Genomic DNA, 17,266 nt, shown 5'->3' on the forward strand with positions numbered 1-17,266 from the left:
CCCTCTAACAGTTGTACCTCTGTTATGTTTCTCTCTCGTAATGAAGCCAACTCATATGGATCCACAAAAAGTCCTGTTGGGATGTACTGTTTAATTAAGAGTCGGCAGGTCTGTAAGTCCTCAATGCTTTCTCCAAATTTCACTTTTGTTAACAGGTCTCTGTAAGACAAGTATGTTTTTTTGTTTTGTTTTGTTTTTTTGACAAGTATGTTTTAAGTAAATATCTTCATTCAATTTTTTTTCTTAAGAATTCATTCAATTTTTAAACAAGCTAATATAACAAGCTTAAATTTAAATTAGTACAAATATTATATTTCAAATTAGTTTTTCAAAAGAAGATCATAAAGTCAAATGAAATATTTATATCACATAAGAATCACTCATTATATCTTTCATAAATTCATGTCATAGTCACAGTATAGGATTAGTGTGAAAACAGACAAACATTAATGGGAAAGGATGGAGTCCAGAAACAGATACACAGTTTTTAAAAATAAAGGTGTCAATATAATTTGATGGGGAAAAGATTATCTTTTCAACAAACAGTGCTGAAACAACTGTGTACCTATATAGAAAAACTGAACTGTGACCTCTACCTCATACCATACTACAAGTATTAATCTAAAATAAGTTATAAACTTAAATGTAGAATTGTCTCAGCTTTCTCTCTGGAGGCTTATTTTGGACCAAGTGCAGAGAAGGAGGTCCAAAGCATGATGGTTTTGCTTAAGTGAGAAAACAGGGATAGAAGATAGGGGAGGCTTAAGCAGCTAGAAGTCACAGCACTACATTCCAGAGAGGAAAGATCTCTGGACAAAGAGTTCTAGAAGTCTGAATTGGAGTCCCTTGAATTTTTATTGAATACTAAAATAAACATGAGTAATATGTAACTCCACAAGAATGGACAAGGAATTACCAAGGAACTGAAAGATAAGAAATTCTGAAATTTCACAAAGACACTGCATTCCACCAACCAAAGGATAGAGACCAAAGAGTTCAGCAGAGATCCCACTGAGATAGAAAGTAGAATGGCGGTTGCCAGGGGCAGGTGGTTGGGGGATGGGGATGAGGAGTTACTGTTAAGAGGTACAGATTTCAGTTTTGTAAGATGAAGAGCGGTCTATGGATAGTTAGTAATAATGGTAACACAACAATGGGAATGTCCTTAATGCCACTAAAGTGTACAATTTAAAACAGTTAGGACAGCATATTTTATGTTACAGGTATTTTACCACAATTAAAATAAATAATAGTGTAAAAATATATGACTGATCAGAGCAAAAGTAACAACAATATATGGCAGGTTTATAACATAAGCAAAAAAGCATAAAGTTAATTAACGTATGGCAAGAATAGCATAAAGGAGAGGAGAAAGAAATGAACTATTATGCTATAAGATTCATGCATTATTCATGGTATGAAACAGTATTATCTGAAGGTAATTTGTGATAAGTTAAAATTGTAAACCCTAAAACAACTAATTTTTTAAAAAGAGAGTATAGTTAATAAGTCAAAAATGGAGATAAAATGGAATGATCAAAAAATATTCCATTTATCCAAAATAAAGCAAGAAAAAAGAAAAAAGATTAGATGACACAAATAGAAAAAAATATAGAAAAGAAGTAGCAAGATGGGTAAATTTAAACCAAACCAACCAAATCTATATTAACATTAAAAGTATATAGTCTAATCACTCCAGTTAAAATATAGAGATTGACAGATTGGATGAAATAGCAACACTTAACTATATGCTGTCTACAAGAAACAGCAAATATAAACACAGATAAAAGTAGAAGGATGGAAAAATGTATGCAAATATTAATAACAATACTATAGAGTGGCTATATTAATACTGAAAAAGAAGACTTTAGGACAAGGAATATTGCCATGGATAAACAAGAATACCACAGAAAAATAAAAGGGTCAATCGTCAAGAAAATATAACAAGAAAATAAAATATAACAATAATTTATATATAAAATATAACAATAATAAAATATAACTGTGAGCACCCAATAACAGAGCTTCAAAGATTCCTGTATTTTACATCAAAGTAAAAACTGGTAGCACTATAAGGATAAACAGACAAATCCACAATTACAGCAAAATATTTTGATACCCTTCTCTCAGTAATGGATAGAACAAGTAGAGAGAAAATCAGTAAAGATACAGAAAACATGAACCACCTTTAATTTAGTTGATCTAACTGACAATTATAGTAATAGAACATTCTAAGTGCATAAGAAAAACTATATGATGAGCATTAAAAGAAGTCTCTAAAAGTTTAAAAGAACTGAAATCAAGCAGAATATGGTCTCTTAAAAACTTGGCATTAAATTGGGAATCAACAGGAGGCGGCGATACAGCCTCCTCCAAGCCACAGCCTCAGCCTCTCTTGTCCTTCAGACTATGCCTGGGATCTGCTGCCAGGTAGCCTTGGCCCCACAGACCTGCATGTATGGTCTCAGGTTTCTTTACCTCCAGAAAGAAAAACTGACACCCTGCAACCTGGAAATTGATGTAAAAGACTGAAATTAGGGACTTCTTTTAAATTTGAACATGGTTAATCAAGGAGCAACAAAACCCAAGGGGTCAATACTGGAAATAAAATATGCCAGTTCAAACTAGTATTTCTGGGAGAGCCTGCTGTTGGCAAATCAAGCCTGGTGCTTCATTTTGTGAAGGACCAACTTCATGAATTTCAAGAGAGTACCACTAAGGCTGTTTTTCTAAGCTGCATGAAACATGGGACATGGGATACAACCGGTCAAGAAGGATTATCACAGCCTAGCAACAACTACTACAGGGGAGGACCAGCAGCCATTAGTTGCATGTGATATTGCAAATGAGGAGTCCTTTGCAAGAACAAAAAACTAGGTTAAATTACTTCAGAGGGAAGTGAGTCCTAACACTGTCATAACTTTACCAGGAAAGTAGGTCGATCTAGAAAAAATGGCTGAGATTTCCAGGAAGCGCAGTCCTGTGCAAATGACAAGGTATTCATGAAGACATCACCTCAAACAACAATGAATGTAAATAAAATACTCACAGTAATAGCTAAAAAGTTGCCAAGGAATGAACTACAGAATCCAGGACCAAATTCTGCCAGAGCAAGAGCAGCAGACCTTACTGAACCCATTACAGTCAACCAGGGGTCAGTGGTAGGCAGAATATTCTTCTGCTTTCTAAATGTTAGCAGGGGAATTGGAGCATTAAACAAGTTTAGTATGACTTATAATAGAGTCAAGTTTCTAATATAGAATTATTTTAAGTGTTTTGAACTTCATTTTTAATAACATGCATGTGTCCCTGACTAATATTTCAGAAACAGGCAGAGAGAATTTCTGAAAGCTGTGTGTTCATCTGTTTCACTGGCACATTAGGGGGAATCATTTCTCATCACCAGAGATATAGACAAGTGACTGGACCCACAGGGAACCAGAATCCACAGTTCTATGAAAAAGATCTGGAACACTCTCTAAAGATACTTATACTTAGCCACAATATTCAGGCTAATGGTAATTTTTCCTAGTATCTATATTTAAAGTGTATGTTCCACATTTTAACAAATTATTCAAAAGAAAATAGTCCTGTATCTTCAAGGAGAAAAAATGAACATCAATAGCATCTAAACTATAGCCAGACCTATTATTTTTTAAACGAAAAATTAAATGTAAACCCATCTTGTTTTAGGAATATGAAAAATGATAAGAGCATTTAATGAATCGTGTCCCCTCAGACATATGAGCTTATCAACAAAACTGAAATAAATCAGGTGTCTGTGATTCTGTTTAATCACTGCTAGCCATTACATATGTTTTGTTGTTTAGTGGCAGAGAAGGAGCTTTTGCCCCCACTGGACATAACAGTCAATATACCAACAATTACAAACGTTCAAACTTATTTTAAAGTCCATCTTCAGCTGTGCTGTAAGTAGGGTAATACATTGTAGTTTCCATGTTGTTCAGTTGCTAAGTCGTGTCCGACTCTTTGCAACCCCATGAACTATAGCACTCCAGGTTTCCCTGTTGTTCACTATCTTCCGGAGTTTGCTCAAACTCATGTCCATTGAATTAGTGATGTCATCCAACCATGTTTATTACTCTTCTGTAATACTTAAAGAGCTGCTTAAAAGTATGCAAATGTATAGTTACTAAAACAGTTAAATTTTTTCCTTTTCTACCCCTTTGAAATGAAAGGGCTGTTTTAATATTTTACTTGGAAAGATTGCGGGCAGGAGGAGAGGGGGGCGGCTGAGAATGAGAAAGTTGGATGGCATCACCAACTCAATGGACATGAGTTTGAGCAAACTCAGGAGATAGTTAAGGACAGGGAAGCCTGGCATGCTGCAGTCCATGGGGTAGTAAAGAGCTGGACACGACTTACCAACTGAACAACAGTGAACATGCAACATCTTATCAGAAAAAACATATATTTTAAAAGACAAGAGATCTTCAGGACCTCCTTCCAAGATGACATTCAACCAATCAACCAACCAAAACATGTTGGATGTATTAGTTAATCTTTATAAAGTTATTCACCTGTATTACCTTCCAGTTCACATTCTTCATTTTGCTCACAAATAGAACACATAAATTTTACCAAAAGACTTGTAGAAAATCAAATATACTACAACTATAGTATCCTCTGACCCACTTATCCAGTAACTCTAATAGAAATAGAAAATGAAAGTCGCTCAGTCATGTCCGACTCTTTGCGACTATAAGTGGACTATAAGTCCATGGACTTATATATACTTATATAGTCCACTATAAGTGGACTATAAGTACATGGAATTCTCCAGGCCAGAATACAGTTCCCAGAAACCAACAATTTCTATCCTGTGTTCACAAACCACCGTTTTAGTAATTTGGCCTAGAATTCTGCCCAGAATCTACAATAACTAACTTCCAGATTAACCAAAGATTATAAACAAGTTCAGCAATGGTTTAAGCAAGTTCTCCTACTTCAAAGAGATACAATTCATCAGAGAGGGGAGACTCTAAATTCATTTACAGTCATAAAGGCCTTTTTATACAATTTCTTACTACTAATAACTGCTTGAACTTTCCAAAGTGGGAATAAGTCTTCTTGACCAAGAAGACAGAAATAAGAGGGACCACAAATTCTCCCTTCTATATGTTAATATTTCCTCATCTACCTCATCTACCCTTCCAGCAAGACAATGCCTGCTAAAAACTAAAAACAAAACCAAAAAAAGCCTTTTTAAAAAAAAACATGATTGCTGGCATTTTCTGAAGGTCTCAAATAACTGAGATTTCTAGTTTCTGAAGCTATTCTCGTGGGTTCTGTCACTCTTCATTGTTGCTTTTAATATGGCTTTTTAAAGTACTTAGAAAATTTAAATTACTTTTTAATTACTGCTTTTTAAAGTACTTAGTACTAAGTACCTCAGTACTTAGAAATGGACAGCTAATTTGTTGTCCTGAAAGTCTCTTCAGGCACTTCTTTCTTCCTTTTTGGAATCAGTTATCTCTCATTCCTCTTGAAGATACATCCCAATTATGTTAAAGAAAGAATTTATATATACTTGGCATAATCACCCTGATATTGCTTAAAATGTATCTGGAACTCTATCAAAAACTTCCTTTCAGAAGTGAATTCTCTCCCAAAAGCAGTTTTATACTTTATAGTTACATCTCTTCTTTGAAACTATATTGTCCAAATTGATCACCTATCTCAATTACTAATAATAAAAGCTAACATTTCCTGAGTATATGCTATGTGACAAGCACTACATTAAGGAACTTGCCACATATTCTCTGATCTAAACCTCACAACCCTAATAAGGAAATAATTTCATTATCTAATTTCATCAGTAAGGTAACAAAGATTTAAGTAATTTGACTAAGGGTACACATATACTAAATAATAGAGCTACATTGTTAGACCAAATTTATTTGAATTAAAAACAAGCAAACAAACAGAAAAACCAAGTTCTTTCTACTACACCTCCTAGCCATTCACATGTAGCCTAAAGTTGAAGAGTGAGGAGAGTGAGGTGTTTTAGTTTAAGGTGAATGAAGGGATTTAAAAAATAAATGTATCAAAATTTATAAATCAAATATCTGAGAATAACTTCAAAGTAACCACTCTCTTATGGAACAGCTTCCACAACTTTTTACGTCTTTTAAATATCTTCAATATTGGCAATACTCATTTTTGAGAATAGTTTCTATTTTGGAAATAGTTTGGTCTTTGGAACCAAGTTTTGTAAATCAGAAATAGTGATTTAGGGTGGTATCTTAGTACATGAGACTATGGCTTTCTAGTATGATAGTCCTAAATTTCTATCAGAGCTCTACCATTTTAAACTCTACTTAAAGTCCCTGAGCCCTAGTTCCCTCATCTGAAGTACAAGAAAGGTATCATCTACCTTACAACCACTGTGAAGATTAAATGGAATATGTATATATAGCTTCTGTCTATATAAATAAATAATAGATATGTACAGTAAATAATAAATGTTTGTTTTCTCCTTCTCTTTTCCACTGTTATTTTAATCATTGTTTCAAACCATGAACTGCTTATCTGTCAGTTATAACTTTAAGAATGCAAGTGATTTTTTTCAGTTTATCCATTTTTCAGCTATCAATTTTCGCTTTTAAATTACATGAAATTATATTTTCATATAAGTCAATGGGCAACTTACCTGTGGAAACCATCTTTCAAAACTTCTTGTCTCAAAATAATTTCAGAACAAGTGGCCCTTATACCTATAAGAATGAAAAGAAAAAAAAAATTTTTTTAATATTTTTTAAATAAAATAAGCACTCAATGAAAGAATATTTAAATAATTAGAAAATAATTATTTGAATAGACTTTAATTGATTGGAAAATCTAACCAACCTAAAACAAAACAAACACTCTTAAAACTTAAGCAATCTGTGCCACATATAAATCTATTTCTAGTGTAGCATAGGGGTTAAAAGCCTTGACTTTGGTGTTAGATTGGCTAATTTCAAACAACAGTCTGTCACTTAATAGCTGTGTGACATTGAAGAAGATGGTTTCTCTCTTTGCTAGTTGTCATGAGAATTTAATATATGTAGAAGCACTGGGAACAGGGTCAACCACAGAGCACCCACTTGGTCTAAGTGTTTGTTATTTATATTACTTTATTCAGGTGATCACTGGACATCAAAAAGAACAGAATGGCAAAAGAGCCAGGAAACCTCAATTTTAATCCTAGCTCACTGAAACTGAGTATCAGATACAAATTGGCAACTTCTATATTCTATCATCCACAAGTAGAAAAAAAGAAGGTACATTTATGCAGTGTGTAGAAGCTGAGAGGGTTTAAAGAAAAAACAAAAACTGGAGGCTTTTCAAAGGTTCAAAGGGTTCTTTTATAAACTTAGAATAACCCGAAATTTCACTAATCTGACTCCATGCGGAATTTAGACATTAAAACTGTTACTCAGTGTCAATTTCATAAAATTTAAAAATTCAGCTACTAATGATTACCAAATCAGCCCAGGCACCTTGCTATGGAATTTTACTCCATTTTGAAAAGCTGGAAATGCGTGAGAACATTAAAGCAAACACGCAGAAAAATCATACACTATTGTATGTTGTGAATTCCATTAGATATATTCCTGAGAAGACCCCCAAAAAATGAAGCGGAAAGGAAACATTTGAAATACACCAGAGAGGGAAGGAAAGGGGAAACTATGAAAGATAACATTTATTAAATAATACTTATATGACAGATTCTCTACTTGGGGTTTTCACATGTGTTTTAACTTTCATGATCTAGAGAAACAGGCCAGCAAAATTACTGCCATTTGTACACAGGAGCAAAGTGAAGCCACTCAGTCGTGTCCAACTCTCTGTGACCCAATGGACTGTAGCCTACCAGGCTCCTGTGTCCATGGGATTTTCCAGGCAAGAATACTGGAGTGGGCTGCCACTTCCTTCTCCAACACAGGAGTAAACTCTGATATAAATACTAACTGTCTAGGTCATACAACTGGGTAAGTCACTGAAGTAAGATTTGCCCAACTTTTAAAGCCTAAGGTATTTCAGCTCTTCTTGCTATTTAACAAAATCCTTAATTACTTTGGAGAAGCATATATCATCCTTTCCCAAACAAATAACTTACAGAATATCTCTTGTAAAAATTCAGACATTTCTTCAATATTTAATTTTAACAGAGGTGGGGGAAGGGTTTATATCTGCCTATAAATTAAATTAGAAAAAAAGGTCAGATTAACAGGCTTAAATTCTATGGAGTATAGACAATGGTAAATTTCATTTATCTTGGGATGATAGAAAAGCTAATTTACAAACAGTATAGCAAATACTAGATACTAGATTATGATTTTTAAGGCAAAGGTATCATTTTCAAAATGAATTTGTTGCATCTGAATTCACTTGAGATTTTTACTCTTAAATTTTACTTTACTTGGTTTTTGTGCCCTGAATTGGCTCTGGAAATTGACCCCCTTTACAAATTGCTGTGGAGTCATTAGTTATCAATAAGCCTAGTTGTTTGAAAATTATTTTTGGCCTAATAATTCCTTCTTCAAATAAATTTGAGAACCTAATGTATAAACACACAAAAGCAGAACTGCACTGCTTGACAGATACTAATCTAATATCCTGGCTTTAAAGGCAGTTTCCGTACTGGTTTTCCTGGTGTGTGTGGACTGACTTTTCTTTCCCTACCACACGTTATCACTTGATTGTAACTACTACTGCACGTACCCATCTCCCCTACTACACTGCAAGCTCCACGACGGCTGGCTTCACAGCATCTAGCTGAGCACTTCTGCCCACGAACTTGAGCACAAAGAAGTGAAGCGACTCACTCACCCAGCCCGGAGTCATAAAGAAACCCTAACCCAATCCAGTTTATTATCAAACATGTTTGTGAAACAAAATTAGTCGTCCTCCCCTTTCCACGCTCCCCGAGTGTAGGTATTCTAGACTGGGGTTCTCACACCTCACAGAGCACTTAGGCTTTGTTGGTCCCGCAGTGGTCAGAAGTTTCGCATCCCAAGAGCACCCCAAAATGTTTCACGGCTGTACTTTACAACGTTTTAGTAACAGTGCTCCTCAGAAAGACAAAGCCTGCCTCTCCAGAGAACCAGGACTGGTCACAAAGAATGAAGGCGGGGGCGGTGGGAGGTGCAGGAAGTTGCAGCCTTTGTTTTCAAACTCCTTCTATCACCCTACAGTTCTAGGGTCGCGAGAAGCACGTTTGCAAAGCGGGGAACTGAGAGGTCTCGGGAACCTCGAGTGCTCCCCACCTTCTCAGACCTTAACCCCGCCCCACTCCCAAGGCCCAGCTCCGCCCCTTACCGGCGACGAAGTGGGTGTTGTTGAATGTTGTGGCCGGCGAGCAGGTGAATCCAGCCGCCTCCCAGAGAAGCAGCCAGGCCACTGCCCTGACGGCCACCGCTGGGGTAGCCAGGACGCCGGAGAACGCGCGCCCCAGAAGAGCACGCGGGGATAAAATGCGATCGGAGGAACGTGCACAAGGTTCACACCGCTCCTGGAGCGCACTGTCACGGAGTTTGGGACCCGGAAGGAAGATTCGCTGCGCGCACGCCTGCGGTCCTGTAGTTTCCCGGCTCCCCGCCCCTAAACGTTCCGGGGTAGCGGTAGGCCGTAGTCCAGCACCTTCGTCGCCCCGCCCTTCGCCCTCACGGTCGGGGGCGGAGCGAGGAGTGGCGCAAGCGCAGTGACGTGCACTAGAGCTGTTGCTCTGGGGACCGCTCCGTGGACCCCGAGTCTGACACCGAACCCCGCACGCTGTCCTGGGAACCGCCTAGCCGAGCTCCCGGCGTTCTCCTCCACTTCCAGGTATTTGCCGATGCGATCTTCCTGTCGGAGAATTCACCCTACAGTTACGTCTGCGAAGCGGTGGCTGTCGTCTTTTTCTGCAGCTCCAGGCTTGGCCTGGCCTTAAGGTGAAATTAAGTGCTCCTAGGTGCACTACGGTTGGTGGACAAGTTTTAGACGTTGACCTGCAGAAGATGCATTTTCTGTACTTCTCTATGGGTAAGATAGTCAGCCTTACACTAGTGGGGGGCATGGATAGGGAGAGGATCGTCTACCTGATGGCAAAATCCGTACATTCTTAGATGCTGTGTGGCAAGATATGCCAGTCATTGATCCCTGGGGAGGAAAGTATTAATGTCTAGAAGAAAAACTTGGTAAATGTGTCGTCTGTCTTCATGAATTGAATATGTAAGCAGACCTGGAGAGTATCAGGTGCAGATTGGAGCAGAACGGAGAGCCCTAGGATGGATGTCTTAAAGACGAGAGATGTCAGAACTCAATGGCTTCAGTCGTGTCTGACTCTGCGATCCAATGGACTGTAGCCCGTCAGGTTCCTCTGTCCATGGGATACTCCAGGCAAGAATACTGGAGTGGGTTGCCATTTCCTTCTCCAGGGGATCTTCCCGACCCAGGGATCAAACCCGTGTCTCCTGTGTCTTCAGCATTGTCAGGCAGATTCTTTACCACTAGTGCCACCTGGATACTACCTAAAATTCAATATAGCAATATAAGCATGCTGTTAAGAAATATAGAGAGAGATTTTGGAAGAAATATTTAAAAGAATTGAAACTGATTACCTATGGAACGGGGACGGGGAGAGGACAGCAGTTCTTTATTATGAGCCTCATAAAATTATGTTACAGTTTAAACAGAATACAAACAATACTTTAGTAAAAATAAAACTTTAGTTTTTTTAAAAAAAAGGAAAGAGTGTAGTCATAAAACTTCATTATTGAGCATCACTTGCATGCATTATTTATTAATACAGTCACATGAGTGTGTGGAATGTATACTGTGCTCACTAGGATCTTCTAGAAAGTTTACTAACAAATTTTACTGAGGCGAACTGGGAGAAGTATTTGTTTAAAAAAAAGAAAAGGAAGGGAAGGAAAGAGATGGAGAAGGAGGAGGAGAAGGAAAAGAAGAAAGAAGGGTGGGATGGGATCACTGCATCAAATGAGAGACAAAACACAGTAATTTGACAAAGCTGTTCTTTATATATGATCCATTTCCTAGGAGTAAAAATTCTCAGTCCAACAGTAAGAGCTGAATAATATAGATATGGTATATCCATAGAACAAAACATTTGCAGTCATAATATAAGTTTGCATTTTAGAAAGACATTAAGTTTGCATTTAAAGACAAAATTACATGGGTTGTTAAATTTAAAAGACAGGACATAGAAAAGAATTAAATAACGCCATTTGAAGCAACATGGATGGACCTAGAGATTATCATACTAAGTGAAGTAAGAAAGAGAAAGACAAATACCATGTAATACAGTGTATGTGAAATCTAAAGTATGACACAAATGAACTTACCTACAAAACAGAAACAGACTCATAGACATAGAGAACAAATTTGTGGTTGCGAAGAGGGAAGGGGTTTGGGGGAGGGATGATTGGGAGTTTGAGATTAGCAGATGCAAACTGCCATATAGAATGGATAATAAGGTCCTACTGTATAGCACAAGGAACTATATTCAATATCCTGTGATAAACCATAATGGAAAATAATATAAAAAAGAATGTATATATGTTTATAACTGAGTCACTTTGCTATATAGCAGAAATTAATGCAACATTGTAAATTCACTATACTTCAGCAAAATAAATTTCTTAAAAATTTAAAAGGCAGGAAAAAGTATGTATCAATATAAAAACACACTAAAACTATGCCTAGAAAAAAGACTTGAAGGAGTCAGGGATGCTTATTATTTTGTATGTTTCTTCCCCCCCACCCCCAACTCTACAATAAACATCTATTAAGTAACCCTGTTTCTATTGTGATTCTCTGGCAGAACTGAATTTATGAAGCTGTCATCCCTTTGCTACTTTACCTCTAGGTTCTTTGACATTTGCAGATCTTCCTGAGAATACCATAGTCACATCTAAAGCATTCCCTATAATTAAGTATATTTTTGCATTGAGAGCAGGGAAGAGGGAATGAAAAATATTAACATTTAAAATGACTTTTTCTTGTAAGTGAAAAAACATCATGTAGTGAGACAAATAAGTTGAAATAAAAGCCATATAAGCTTTATTGCCTTGAAAATGTGAAGGCTGATTCTGCATCAGGTCTGCCTTCTTGATCAGACTTCTAGACTGTCAACACTTAGAGAATGTACAGGGACTGTGTCTTCTTTTAATACACTGAATCAAACAATGGAATACCTAATCCAGATATTGTATTGGGGATAGTGTGGTGAACTTTAGACATGTTTCCTGCCCTCAAGGAGCATACAGAATAGAAGGGGAAAAATAAGTGATTAAATAAATAGTTACCAGAAACTCAATGAGGAAAAAAAAGGCAAGAAACTCAATGAAGGACTTCCCTGCCAGTTCAGTGGTTAAGAATCTGCCTTCTAATGCAGGAGACGCAGGTTGCTCCCTGGTCAGGGAACTTAAGCACCTACATACCTGTGCACTGCAGTTGAGAGAGGCCCAGACACTGCAATGAGGACCCAGTGCAGTGAAAAACCAAACAAACAAAAAACACCTCAATGAGTAGAATGATTGGGGAAGTACAGGAAGGGGAGGTCTGGTCTGGGGAACCTCTCAGGACATAATGTATTAAAAAGATTTAAAAAACTCTTAGTACCTTGACATTGAGGGTGCTTGTACATACTTGTTTAACTGGTAAACAAAAAAAGATCCTGTAAGTTGATTCTTGGGCTGAGTTAGGTGTTCCTACAGTCTTTGGTTAAAAGTACAGTGCACTAACAGATCCAAACTGAATTGCATTTTAGGCTCGTGTGAACCAGCCTACATCCCTCAATGAACCAGGGATTCTACAGATTAAGGATAACCCAGGGCCAAACTGAACTTTCAAGATAGCTCTTGAAATACTGAGCTTGAACTGACCATGTATCTCCAGAACTGGACTAGAGCCAGATTTACCGGGGAGGAAAAGCAGGGAGGGATGTGATTTACCCAACACTTAACTTTTTTTCCCCTTTAGCAGGAAGTCATTATGTGACTAACACATTGTCATCAGATTTCCTCTGATTTACCATGAAGTGTATGTGAGAATGTTGTGCACTGCCAAAAAATGTGGAATTAGGTTCCAGCCTCCGGCTATTATCTTAATCTACGAGAATGAAATGAAGGGGAAAAGTCGCCAGCGCATCATGCCAGTCCGAAACTTTTCCAAGTATTCAGGTATCTTATGTTTTATCTTGCCTCTTATCATAAATATTACCTGAGTCAGTTTATAAGAACGATTTGAGTCTCATGTAATGTAGTGATATGGCCTTCAGTTAGACAGACCAAGGTTTAAGTCATGGCTGTTAGGGTGGGTGTGTAAATTTGGCTAAATTACTTAATCTTGGTGAGCATCAATTTCCTAATCTGTTAAAGGAAATTGATAATCCCACCCTTTCAGGTCAGCTGTGTGAGTTAAATGAGATAGCATTATTCAATAATATTAATTCCCTTCTCCTCCTCCAAATGTGTTTTTTAATTTGTAGTCTTGATATTTCCTTAGTACCAATTCTAATATCTAAAGCTGTAATACTACTTTTTCTTCTCAGACATTTTCTTCAGTTGGAAGTACTTAACATCTCCTCAAAGTGATTTTAAGTTACAGAAATAAAAAATATATCGATCCTTCCCCCATTACACTCAAAGCTGGATGTAAAGAAATAGGTCTGTAACTTAATTCATTCCCAAAAGCCACTTAGCTACTTGACTATAATGATAGGTAATGCTTTCAGTAATTTGTGGGGCCTCAGTAGTCTGTGGTGTTGTGTGTGTTACAATAGTTTTGTTTCTTGATCCTAGATTGCAGCAGAGCTGCTGAACAATTAAAGAATAATCCACGACACAAGGGTTACCTGGAACAGGTATCCCTGAAGCAGCTAGAGAAGTTATTCAGCTTTTTACGAGGTAACTTGTGGGGGCAGAGTCTGGCAGAAACAATGGAACAGATTCAACGGGAAACAACCACTGATCCTGAGGAAGACCTGAACAAACTAGATGACAAGGAGCTTGCCAAAAGGAAGAGCATCATGGATGAACTTTTTGAGAAAAATCAGAAGAAGAAGGATGATCCAAATTTTGTCTATGATATTGAAGTGGAGTTTCCACAGGATGAACAGCTACAGTCCTGTGGCTGGGACACAGAGTCAGCTGAAGAGTTCTGATAACCAAAAACTGGAAAAAAAAAATTATTGAGTAGTAGAAAATGCATATTTATACAAGACCATAGTTTGGTTGTAGAAAAATCCGTAAAGAACACCGTACGTATTAGGTCACATTTGGATTGACAGTGATACTTTTCCAGACCAGGATATGTATAACATCTACTATGTAGGTGCATGTAGAATGTAGGAAAACAAAATATAGGGATCTGCCTTTAATGAGCTTATAGTCTAATTGGAAGATAAGTCAAAAGCTTGTGAAAAACTAATTTAATGGTATTAGGCAGCAAAAATATTAGTTCCAAATGCTTGATAAAGGCTGGAGAGGATAAGAACCTAGGATACCGTAGGGTAGAATAGTCAGGAAGGACTTTGTCCTTCAGTGGCAAAATGGTATTTTGCTGGCCCTTGAGATGGTAGTATTTGGATAGAAGCTTAGGTAGGATTCCTGATTAGAGAAATTGGGAGGAAAAAGGGATGTTGCGGGGGATTGGGAAAGACATAGAAATTAGAGCTTTTTATTTGAGGAACAGTAAGCAAATTATAATGTGATAATATTGGAGGACATGATGATTACTAGGGGATTATCCTGTATATATTGTCTTTATATGTATTTAACTCTGGAGTAGATGAGAACCCCTGTAAAATGCTCTGTGGTTGCAAATGGATATAATTCGAATGACAGCAGGGGAATTCTGGCCCCTCTCCCTGCCCTAGTATCAGGAAATATATACTCAAGACATTCTGAAACCTGAACCTCTTCTCATAAATAAGAGTTTGTTCATAAAATGGGAAGGCTACCCATAATAAAGGAACATAAGTACTGCCAGTTTAGGCCTATACATGAGTTTGTATCTACAAAGAGATCTTTGTTGTACACAGTTATATATGTAAAGATACATCTTTTTTCATATTAGAATATTATTTAATTGGTAGAAGTCCTCTCTTTTCTGCAAGGAAATTAGTACTCATTAAATAAAGTTATAAAAATTACTCTTTCTACCTGTCCATCCCTACTCTCTTTAACATTAAAAGTCTCATTTAAAAGATCATTCTTATAGTGCTATCACCAAGGATTTAAAATGGCAATGTCTCAAATGTTTATTTGCCAAAGGGAGCAAAAGAACTTTCAGAGCTGGAGATCCTACCTTAACTGCAGTTACTTCACTGTTTTAGATATAGATGATCTACTTCAAAAGTTGGCCTTGGGTTGTTTTCCCCTTTCACTATTACAAACAGTACCACAGTAAATAACCTTCTACATTCTGCATCTTGCAGACCTGTAAATGACACCTGGAGGGGAATTGCTGGGTTTGCGCATCCGGAATTTTAATAGATACTGCTAGATTGTCTGCCAAAGAGTTCCGTTCATTCATTCAGTACTTAATGAGCACTTACAACATGCTGAGCCTCTACTGTTCAAGAGTCTGAGGGTGCAGCCTTTGATAAACTACAGTTTACTTGGAGGGGAGAGACGATAAATATACATAGAATAATGTCATATGATGACTGCTCAGAGTTAAAAACAGGGTAAAAAGAGAATGATGGTATGGGTGCCGCTGTTTTTGACAGGGACTTCAGTCCTGTCAGAAGGCTTCACTGAAGAGGTGACATTTGAGCAAAGGCTTGAAGGAGGTAAGGAAAAATTGATGTGTGTATCAGGGGTAGTGGAGAATGGGATGTACATAGGTCCCCAGGGCTGGAGTGTGCTTGATATATTTGAGGAAGAGTAAAGAGGCTAGTGTGGCTAAAACAGATTGAACAAAAGAAAAAATGGTAGGAGATGAGGTGGAGTGTATTTTATCAATGCACAGTAAGTATATTTTTGTAGTAAGGTTGTAGCAATTTAAACTATCAGCAGCATATAGGAGTACCTATTTTCCCTACACAGTCACCGAAAGAGTTATCAAACTTGATCTTTGTCAATTTATAATTTAAAAGTGGTATCTCCATAGTTTTAATTTGCATTGCTTTTATGATGAGTGAGACTGAGTGACTTCATACACTATGAGATAAGCCTTTTTTTAATGAAATAAAAAATGTTACATCCTTCACTCATTTTTTTGTTGGATTACTGGTCTTTTTCTTATGGATTTGTAAAAAGTTATTTATCAAGGAAAGTAGTCCATGATCTATGATATGAGTTGCAGATATTTCCACCTTGTCATGTGTTTTTTTTTTCACTTTATGATATTTTTTCCAGAAAGAATTTTTCAAGTTCGATTGATCAATATTTTTCTGTATGCCTCTGCATTTTGTGTCATATATAAAAAGGAATTTTTCACTCCAAGACTTTTTGTTTTAATCCCATGATTTTTTCTAAACAGGAATTAATTTTGCTGTAAAATATAAGATTACTTTTTTCCAGGTGCCTATCCAACAATACCAACACCATTATCTAGTGATTTACCTATCTTTCCCTCCACTGACTTGAAATGCATCCTTTATCATATACTAGGGGCTTCCCAGGTGGCGCAGTGGTAAAGAATCTGCCTAGTAAAACAGGAGACACAAGAGATGTGGGCTTGATCCCTGGGTTGGGAAGATCCCTTGGAGAAAAAAATGGTAACCCACTCCAGTATTCTTACCTGGAAAATCCTCTGGTTGGAGGAACCTGGCAGGATAGAGTCCATGGGGTCACAAAGAGTCAGACAACGACTGACTGACTGAGCATACACATCATATACTAAGTTTTCATATGTTTCAAAATAATTATCTTTTGATTATGTTACTATCTTCTGCCTCACATTTCCCAAGCCATGTTTTGGGTTTTTTTATACTTATGGAGAACATCTCCTATGTTCACTAAACTAAGAGCATTAGAAAAATACAAAATGAGCCACAACTTTTACCTTTGAGTTGTTAACATAGTTCAACCAAAGCAACAAAACTAACACATGTGCAACAGAGGACTGTAACTAGGGCAGAAGGGGGAGATCATATGAGCTGAGTAGTTACAGGTTTTTTCCTCCATGTATCTTGTTCGAAGCTAATTCTTCTGCTGAGTTCTTTTAAGTGTTTTTCCATTATAAAGCTAATGCATATTCACTATCTTAAATTTTTAGACAAATACCAGAATGTAAAAGGGAAATGGGA

The 17,266-nt window shown here is 37.0% G+C and overlaps 2 protein-coding genes and 1 pseudogene across 7 annotated transcripts in view; 2 read left to right on the forward strand and 1 right to left on the reverse strand.

Moving 5' to 3' along the window:
• PIGX (phosphatidylinositol glycan anchor biosynthesis class X) overlaps positions 1 to 11,912 on the reverse strand; it is a 25,685-nt gene extending 13,773 nt beyond the window's left edge. Inside the window, exons 1-5 of the mRNA XM_061168026.1 lie at positions 11,870 to 11,912; positions 9,880 to 9,932; positions 9,328 to 9,796; positions 6,674 to 6,737; positions 18 to 159 (exon numbers count right to left, since the gene is read on the reverse strand). Coding sequence (XP_061024009.1) covers positions 18 to 159; positions 6,674 to 6,737; positions 9,328 to 9,796; positions 9,880 to 9,932; positions 11,870 to 11,912 — 771 coding nt within the window. The remainder of the gene's footprint in view (positions 1 to 17; positions 160 to 6,673; positions 6,738 to 9,327; positions 9,797 to 9,879; positions 9,933 to 11,869) is intronic.
• On the forward strand, positions 2,560 to 3,708 carry LOC133073819 (ras-related protein Rab-5A-like; annotated as a pseudogene).
• CEP19 (centrosomal protein 19) lies at positions 9,653 to 16,225 on the forward strand. 6 transcript variants are annotated; one of them, XM_061166901.1, is made up of 3 exons: positions 9,653 to 10,029; positions 12,994 to 13,190; positions 13,812 to 16,225. In XM_061166901.1, the coding sequence occupies exons 2-3, from the start codon at positions 13,061 to 13,063 to the stop codon at positions 14,171 to 14,173; spliced, it is 492 nt and encodes a 163-aa protein (XP_061022884.1). In that variant the 5' UTR covers positions 9,653 to 10,029; positions 12,994 to 13,060; the 3' UTR covers positions 14,174 to 16,225. The 6 variants fall into 6 exon arrangements, with proteins under 6 accessions (XP_061022884.1, XP_061022885.1, XP_061022886.1 ...); XM_061166902.1 differs by having other exon boundaries at positions 9,653 to 9,938; positions 12,991 to 13,190; XM_061166903.1 differs by having other exon boundaries at positions 9,653 to 9,938.
• The last annotated feature ends 1,041 nt before the right edge of the window (positions 16,226 to 17,266 follow it).

This window comes from Dama dama, chromosome 19 (assembly GCF_033118175.1).
Source record: "Dama dama isolate Ldn47 chromosome 19, ASM3311817v1, whole genome shotgun sequence".
NCBI lineage: Eukaryota > Metazoa > Chordata > Mammalia > Artiodactyla > Cervidae > Dama > Dama dama.

Bases quoted from the DNA above. Each gene is read 5' to 3' on its own strand.
- CEP19 (XM_061166901.1), top strand. From the start codon at position 13,061: ATGTTGTGCACTGCCAAAAAATGTGGAATTAGGTTCCAGCCTCCGGCT. The intron at 13,191-13,811 runs GTATCTTATGTT...TCTTGATCCTAG, and splicing joins AAACTTTTCCAAGTATTCAG to ATTGCAGCAGAGCTGCTGAA.